The sequence below is a fragment of the Acanthisitta chloris genome, unplaced genomic scaffold (genome assembly GCF_000695815.1).
Source record: "Acanthisitta chloris isolate BGI_N310 unplaced genomic scaffold, ASM69581v1 scaffold34464, whole genome shotgun sequence".
Classification (NCBI taxonomy): domain Eukaryota; kingdom Metazoa; phylum Chordata; class Aves; order Passeriformes; family Acanthisittidae; genus Acanthisitta; species Acanthisitta chloris.
In genome coordinates this window covers 850-8,661 of record NW_008670491.1, presented here as the reverse complement: position 1 = coordinate 8,661, position 7,812 = coordinate 850, and the positions used below count along the sequence as shown (strand labels likewise).

The following is a 7,812-nucleotide window of genomic DNA, read 5'->3' as shown; positions in this document are numbered from 1 at the left end:
GGTGCTTTTTGTTTCTTGGGCAAGAATTGTCCAGAGTAACTGCGTGTTAACTGCTTTGGGTTGTTTTAAATAGCTTCCCCCCCCCCCTCCTCTGATTTGAATGTAGGAAAGGAGAGACAGAGTGTTCTCTTCCCTTCTCTTATTGCTTGCATGAATTGAGACATGTTCCAGAGGTGTGTGCTGCCTGGAATGAGTTCCTGAGACATGGTTTGGGAAGGGAGGACACCTGTGTGCTGGCCAGGAAGGTCCTTTGCCTTTAGCTCTGAGAGAGGAGACAAGTTGAACAGGAATATTCTCTTCACTCCTTTCCCTTAGAACTTCCTTACTGCAGTTCCCCAAGTTTCATTTAATTCTTCTCCCGTTGCTTTGATTTCCAAGTCACATTTCTCGTGGTTCCTTAATGTGTTACAGCCAAACATGAAGCTGTGCTTTTTTTTCCCCTTGTCTGTCTCCCTCTCTCCCTTCTCCGTTCCCTCCCCTCCCTCTGCTTCTGCACCTTGAGCCCCTGCACTAGCACTTCAAGAAAATCAGGTCCAATAAAGGCATCCAAAATGACAAAATTGCAGCTTTTCATGATGCCCAAACAGCCCAACCTCTCCCCCCTCACAGGCCTTGCATGCTCATGTGTGTGGATGAGGAGTTCCAGGCACTGAGTGATGGGTTTTTTTGGAAGGTTCTTGATCTGCTTGGCCAGTTTAGCACCTTCTCCCAGCACCTTCCTTCACCAGCTGAGATGCTGCTGCCTCTTGTTCCCTCCTTTGGTACCTCCTCACTGTCCGTGTGCTCTGGGGAAGTGGCTGGTAGGTGGCTTGGGGAAGGGCTTATCCTTCTGGGAAGCTCAGAGGGTCACTGGAGGATGTGGGAGGTGGGATCTGAGATGGGATCTGAGCTGACAGGTGGTGGAAGGATCAGGAGAGAAGTCACAGCATCCCAAGGCACTGAAAGCCACAGGGTGGGCAGTGTGGAAACTCTCCAAAAGCACTTCCAGAACTTCTGTGGAAAACCAGTGGTACTTTTTCTTGCCTTCCACCTGGAAGGACTCATCTTCATCCTCACCCCTCTGGTGTCTTCAACCCTAAAGCTGTTGAGGCATGAAAGGAAACTTTGAGCAGAAACACTGTGGCAACCCTGAGAGTCTGGTGCAAGTCCTGGGTAGGCAGGGAATGTGGTGGGAATCTTCCTATGGAATTCTCCCAGGGCCTCACTGACTGGGTAGGCAGGGAATGTGGTGGGAATCTTCCCATGGAATTCTCCCAGGGCCTCACTGGGTCCTTGGGCTCTGGGGGTGCTCCCCAAGCACCTGACTGGATTTTGGGGCTTTGCAGATGTTTCCCAAGTAACCTGACCAGGTTTTCTGGGGATCTGCAGGTGCTCCCCAAGCACCTGACTGGGTTTGGGGGCTCTGCAGGTGCTCCCCAAGCACCTAACTGGGTTTGGGGGCTCTGCAGGTGTTTCCCAAGTACCTGACCAGGTTTTTTGGGGCTCTGCAGGTGCTCCCCAAGTACCTGACTGGGTTCTTCAGGTGCTCCTCAAGCACCTGACTGAGTTTGGGGGCTCTGCAGAGAGTCAGGAGATGTTGTGGACCCTCCCCACCAGGACTGGGCCAGGGGAGGACGTGGCCTTCCTACGAAACAGCCTTTGTGTAGATTGTAGGAGCTGATTCCTCCCCTTCTCCCCATCTCCCCCCAATGCCATGCACTGCAGGGTTTCCCAGCACTGTTCACTGCCTGTGTGGTCTATGCATATATTAGCACAAACACTGTTAAATGCCTTTTGTGGAGATGTGTCCTCACCATCAGCGAGTGAGTGTGAGTGAGTGTGTGAGTGTGTTGATTTTGACTGCTTTTCTTGGATCTGGAGTTCTATTTTATTGCAGTGAAGACACTTTGTTATATAATGTTTATATATTTTAAGATTTGTGCCAAGAGAGGATGTATATTTAATAAAAAACATAATGATGACTTTTCAGGCTCTTTTTGAAGCCTTCCTCTCTCCTGGGTTGCTTGGGAGAGAGACAGACACACGTGGGTGGGTTTGTTGAGAGGCTCTTTGGGGCATCCTTGGCCACACAGGTCTCCTGTGCACGGAGCATCCTATGGCTCAGTGTGTTGGGCTTTGGGTGGGAGTGAGGAAAAGCCTGAGGGATGGAAAGGAGCTGTGGGAAGGCTCTGTCCCTGTCCCCAGCCGGGTGGGACAGGGCTGGGTATGTGGTGGCAGCAGGTGGCACTGTCGGCTCAGGCATGTCCTGGTGCTTCCCCCAAGCTGGGAACCCCCAGCTGCTCTGGGTTTGGAGCTTTCAGCTGCATTCCAGGCCCCGTGTGGCTGTGTCACTCGGTGCTGTGCCAGGTGGGATGGGCACGGCAGTGAGGACAGGTCCAGCCCTCCCACAGGTACCTCCTGTATCCTGTTGCTGCTCCCTGTGATGCTCTAGTTGGATCTCAAGGGAAATGGAGACCCAGAGGGTGAGACTTGCACTAAATCTTGCAGGAAACCTGTGGCAGAGCTGGTCCCTGTGCACCTCCTGCTCTGGGTGTTTCCAGCCCTGTCAGGTGAGGGTACCATCCTTTCCTTTGGCTCCCTGGGTGTGGGAAGCATCCCCCTGGATTGCTGTGGGCTGCCAGCCACAGGGAGAGCTGCTCCAAGTAGGAACAGCTCTGCAGGATGGTGAGGGAATCTCATTTTGGATGGAAGGGTGGTGGAAAAGCAGAGCTCACTGTTTCTCTCCCTGCCAGGGATGAAGGAAGAGCTCCAGGAGCTGCCCCAGCCCTGGCTCAGGTGGCAGTGCCCCAGAGAGCAGAGGTGATGCAGAGATGTCACACTGGATCCTCTGCAGCAACACAACCTCCTGCTCCACCTCCTGTGAGCCCTTCCAGGGCCCTGGCCGAGCTCAGCCTGTCCCATCCTGTGCAGAAAGCCACGACACAAAGGGTAGGACCAATTGTGGGGCAGAGGAAGATGTGGAGCCTCACTCACTTTATTTGATGTGGCCCAATTTCAGGGCCTGTGGATCTGTCTGCTGCTCTTGGCTAGTCTATCAGTCATTGTCCCTGCCTGAGAGGGTCACGTCTGGGCACCTCTCAGGGGAGGAACTGTCTGCGTGTCTGACTGCAGCACAACCCCAGCCCTAGCAACCGCCCTCCTGCCAGCACAGCCCCCGGCGGCTTCCTCCTCCTCAGCCGGCAGGAAAATTAGATAAATGAGCCATCAAGGCAGCCCCGATGGCTTTTAATGGGGCAGCACAGCCTGGGCCGAGTCCCTCTGCATCCAAACCCTCAGGGAATTGCTCCTTCCTCACCCCTTTCCACCCACGGGCACCAAATTCTAGCCTCGTGGTGGTTCTTGATGCTGTGCTGGGCTCTGGTTTTCCAAATTGTTTGGAAAGTGGGTATTTTCCCCGTATTTTTTGTAGTTTTACTCTGGCCACAGCTTGGGTTCTCTGGAAGCAGGAGGAGCTGAGTGGATTAGCCCAGTTAACACCGGGCAAAGGGTTGCTGCCTCCTCCCAGCCCTTAGCAAGAGGGAATTAAGACCATTACAAGGCTATCAAATAGGATCAGAGCCCCTCTCCCTTTCTCTGAGCAGCCCAGACCTGCTAATCCTGTTTCATGCAGCTGGACCAGCACCCACCAGGCGGTGGGGAAGAGCTCAACTGATGGACATGGGGCTGTTGTACCCTGTCCCCTCCTCACCCCCATCAGGGTGTGATCCCAGGGTCAGGGAGAGGCCCAAGTTGGGCTGTAAGGGGTGAGTTGGGGTCTCCTCCTCGAGTGTGATGCCCAGAAGCAGCTGTGGGACCCTCCTGCCCTGCTCAAGGGGCTTTGGGGACATAAACTGCAAACCAAGCAGCAGGTTTTGGATGGCAACAACTCTGGGCTACTTCTTTATTTCTACAGCAGCCAACAGCCAAACTGCTGGGGCTGAGCATTCACACAAAGCACAGGGATGATGCCAACCCAGCTGGGCAGAGCAGCAACCCCACAGCAACCCCTCAGCTGGTGGAGGCAAACACTAGGCAGAGCATAGCCCCAAAGTCTGTGCTGGCAAGCCAAGGTGCCACTCCAACCCCATGGTGAGGTCTCCACCACGCCAAGGGGATGTTCCAGTGTCCTGGGCTGGCAAAACCCATTGTCCTTGAGGGAAACACAGCACTGGAGTGTCCCTGTGTCAGGTCAGGAAGGGGCAGAGGGGCTGGAGGGACAGCCCAGGGTGAGAGCAGGCACAGTGGTGATGGGCAGCAGAAGTAGGTGATGCCCACACTGACCAGGACACAAACCTGTCCTGCTGAGAGCTGGTGGCACAAATATCCCCACGGGTGTCCACAGGTGCCACCAGCAAGTGCAAAGGGGGAAACCAGCCAAGGCAGGAGCAAGAGGAGCATCAGGCAGGCACTGCCTGCACACCAAGGCAATCCCAGCTCCCCCAGTCAGGATGCTGCCAGGTACTGGTGGAAGTAGAGGCCGAAGAGGCTGGTGACGACCTGGCAGGCAGACACCCACCAGGTGAGGAAGGCAAAGAGTCCCCTGAGGAAGGGAGGGGTGAAGATGCAGTCCAAGATGCCTGTGATCTGCTCCACCACGACTTGCACGTCCTCCCCATCCTCGCTGTGGGGATGTGGTGGTGGTGCTGTCACTGCTGGAGCCAGGGGAGAGGGCTCTGGGTACAGCCCCCAGGAGTGGTGCCCTGTGGGACAGAGGGGACAGGTCAGTTCCTTCCAGCCCCATTCCCACATTACAACTGTGCTGGTGGCTGAGTCCCAACACACTCACTGCAGGCACTGGGTTTGTGCAGCTGCAAACCATGGAGAGTCAGAGAATGAAATCATGGAGTATCCTGACTTGGGAGGGACTCTGAGGGTCATCAGTCCAACTCTTGGCCCTGCACAGACTCCCCAGCAATGCACCCTGTGCTTGACAGCACTGACCAAACACTCCTGGAGCTCTGTCAGCCTTGGGGCTGTGCCCACTGCCCTGGGAGCTCTTCAGTGCCCAAACACCTCTGGGGGAAGAACCTTGTCCTGATACCCAACCTTAATGTCCCTGACACAGCTCCAGCTCTTCCCTCGAGTGCTGTCACTGCTCCCAGAGAGCAGAGATCAGTTCTGCCCCTCGTGAGGGAGTTGTATTCAGCTCTGAAGTGTCTATGCCTGGGGATAATCAGGGTGCTGGTAGCTTCCTGATGACTTTCAGCTCTCATTCTGCCCCTCCTGAGCCCACCCATCCCCCTTACACCCCCACTACCTCCTTACCTAGTGTCTTCAGCAGCAGTGTGCAGTGCAAGGTGAGGATGACAGGCCCCAGGTACTGCAGGCTGACCACGGCCACGTAGCAGTAAATCCTGGTGACCTGTGGGCAGTGAGGATCCATCAGCCTGGGGGCTGTCCCCACATCCCTTCTCCCCTCCCAGCTCCCACTCTCAGACCTTTTGCTGGATCTCCAGGGCAGGGATACGTCCAGCTTCCTTCCTCATCTGCTCCACCCAGCGCTCAGCCAGGCCCAGGTAAGCCTGCAGGTGCCTTCGGGTCACTGCCAGGCGCAGCAGGCACAGCCCAACGATGGCCCAGAGCCTCGTGCTGTTGTAGGCAGAGTCTGACAGGCTGGGGGAGAGGAGAGAGCTCTCAGAGCCACCTCAGAGCCCCTCTGTGCCCCAGGGGGAGAGGTGGTGGGGACACTCAGCCACAGAATCAATCACAGGATGGGTCAGGCTGGAAGGGGCCACAATGGGTCCCACCTCCCTGCACATGGCACAGGATTGAGTGGTCCTTGAGCATCTCCAGTGAGGGAGAGTTCCATGACCTCCCCTGGGCAATTTGTTGTAGTGTTCAGGGACTCACAGAGTAAGGATGTTGGGGCCCAAAGCTGGACCTGCTGCCAGTGTCCCACTTACATCTGCACGGTCTGCTTGCCCATGGGTGCATTGAGGAGGAAATCCCTGGAGATGGGCTTGATCCACATCACCACCACGAGGACAGGAGCCAGGAAACTCACATGGAGCAGGACCCTGTGGAGGAGCCCTCAGAGATTTCCATACACCTGCTGCCTCCACTTCCCCCATCCCATCCACTCCTCACCCAACCCTTCCCACCACCAAACCTCCTCAGCACCCTGCAGCCACAGCACTGGAGGAGTCCCAACCCTCAAAGTGCAAGAACCAACTCCCTCCCTCCATCCCCACCCCAGATTTCACCCAACTGGGTCAGGGGCTTGTCAGCTGCCATGCGGAGAGCGTCGAGGTGGGTCTGGGCCAGGCGCAGCCCGGGGAAGGTCAGGCAGGCCCCCAGGAAGGAGCACAGAGCCACCAGCCCCAGCTTGAAGCCCAACTTGGCCAGAGGAACCCTGTGGAAAGAGGAGGGAATGCGGGGAGGATGCATTGCCACCATCCCTGCTGAGACCTGGAGGGATTCCCACTCCAGACCTCCAGAAAACCTCCCAAAAATCCCACTTTGCTCCATGCCCAGTTACCAACTCACGTCCACTCCCAGCCCTGCTGCTTCAGGAGGTTCTCCAGGTTGCTGCTGACTCCAGCCAGCCCTGTGGGGAGGGAGCCCTGTGACTGGGGTGCCCAGGGATGCCCTCCCCACCTGCCTCTCCCTGTCCCCCTCACCCACCAGGCTCCAGGCCGAATTCCAGGTAGTCCTCCCGGATGACCAAGGCCACCATGGCGAGGAGAAGGAAGAAGAAGGCGAAGGTGAGGCAGACAGAGCGCTCACCTCCCTCCTCTGAGCGGAAGTAGTGGCGCATCACCATGAAGAACACCTTGCTGTGGCTGTCAAGGAAACTGGGGGTGGTGGTTTAGGGGACCCCCCAACACCAGTGGGACCCTCTGCCCATGGAAAGCATCTCCATCATTAGGCCACTGTCACCTTCTCTGCAGGGAAGGTCTCCTCGGGCACCTTCACAGCTCATCATCCATACGTTTCAGTTCTCCACCTCAACTGGATTTTAATGGGGGGAAAATAGGGATAGTGGGTTCCCTCTCCTGCAGCCCTGACCTGGCAGGTGGTGGCAATCACCCCCACAATCAGCAGGATACATGGAGAAGACAACGGTCAGCAGACACCAGAGCACCCCCATGTTGGTCTCCTTCTGGGGGTCAGCCAGGCAGTAGTAGACCTCGGTGAAGATGTACACAGCAGTGGAATAGACAGCAAAATCCACAAACCATTGGTATTCCAGGAAATATCGCAGCACTGGTGGCACAGAGGGACATGTGATGGGGACACTGAGTCAGGAGCAGTGCAGGGTCCTGAGTGCAGAGGGAGCAGAGGGAGCTGAGGGGTTACCAAGGGCATCCACTGCGGTGATGGGACTGGTGTCCAAGTGGAGGTCAATGTCCCGAGGCACAGAGAGGGGTTTGTCCTCCATCACACCATTCATCCTCCTGCAAGGGAAACTCAGGCTGGGCAAGGAGCTGCTTTGTCCCCTGTGTCACATGAGGTGCCTCAAACCTCTCTGCTGCTGCACCTCCCTGGGGGAGCCCCCAGCACACTGACTGGGAGGACTCCCATTATCCCCAACCCCAAGTATTGAGCATTTCCAGCCCCTCCAGCCACTGGAGCCACAGATAGGAGCCAAACTGACCTGTCCCTCTTGGTCTTGGGTCGCTGCTTTCCAGCCAGGGCACAGAGCTCCTCATTGGAGGGATGTTTGTACCGGTACAGGCTGCAAGGAGCAGTGGGTGTCAGCGGCACCAGGTGTCCCTCAGACCCCCAGGGACGAGCAGGGAGGGACAGGTGACCCTTACCTGCCGTTGCAGAGCAGCCAGCGAGCGAAGGAGCAGTGTGGGGCCATCTTCTGCATCAGGCTGGCAGCCAGCA

General features: G+C 56.6%; 1 protein-coding gene across 1 annotated transcript; it reads right to left on the bottom strand.

The window, feature by feature from the left end:
• Positions 1-4,422: 4,422 nt before the first annotated feature.
• On the bottom strand, positions 4,423-7,795 carry TMEM161A (transmembrane protein 161A). The gene is made up of 11 exons (XM_009073699.1): positions 7,740-7,795; positions 7,577-7,657; positions 7,279-7,376; positions 7,029-7,185; positions 6,604-6,755; positions 6,466-6,526; positions 6,188-6,331; positions 5,883-5,996; positions 5,418-5,592; positions 5,245-5,341; positions 4,423-4,679 (listed from the first exon to the last, which is right to left on the bottom strand). The coding sequence occupies exons 1-11, from the start codon at positions 7,793-7,795 to the stop codon at positions 4,423-4,425; spliced, it is 1,392 nt and encodes a 463-aa protein (XP_009071947.1).
• Positions 7,796-7,812: the final 17 nt, after the last annotated feature.

Bases quoted from the DNA above. Each gene is read 5' to 3' on its own strand.
- TMEM161A (XM_009073699.1), bottom strand. From the start codon at position 7,795: ATGCAGAAGATGGCCCCACACTGCTCCTTCGCTCGCTGGCTGCTCTGC. The intron at 6,527-6,603 runs GTGGGTGAGGGG...CCCTCCCCACAG, and splicing joins GGAATTCGGCCTGGAGCCTG to GGCTGGCTGGAGTCAGCAGC. The intron at 5,593-5,882 runs GTAAGTGGGACA...CCTCTCCCCCAG, and splicing joins GGCAAGCAGACCGTGCAGAT to CCTGTCAGACTCTGCCTACA.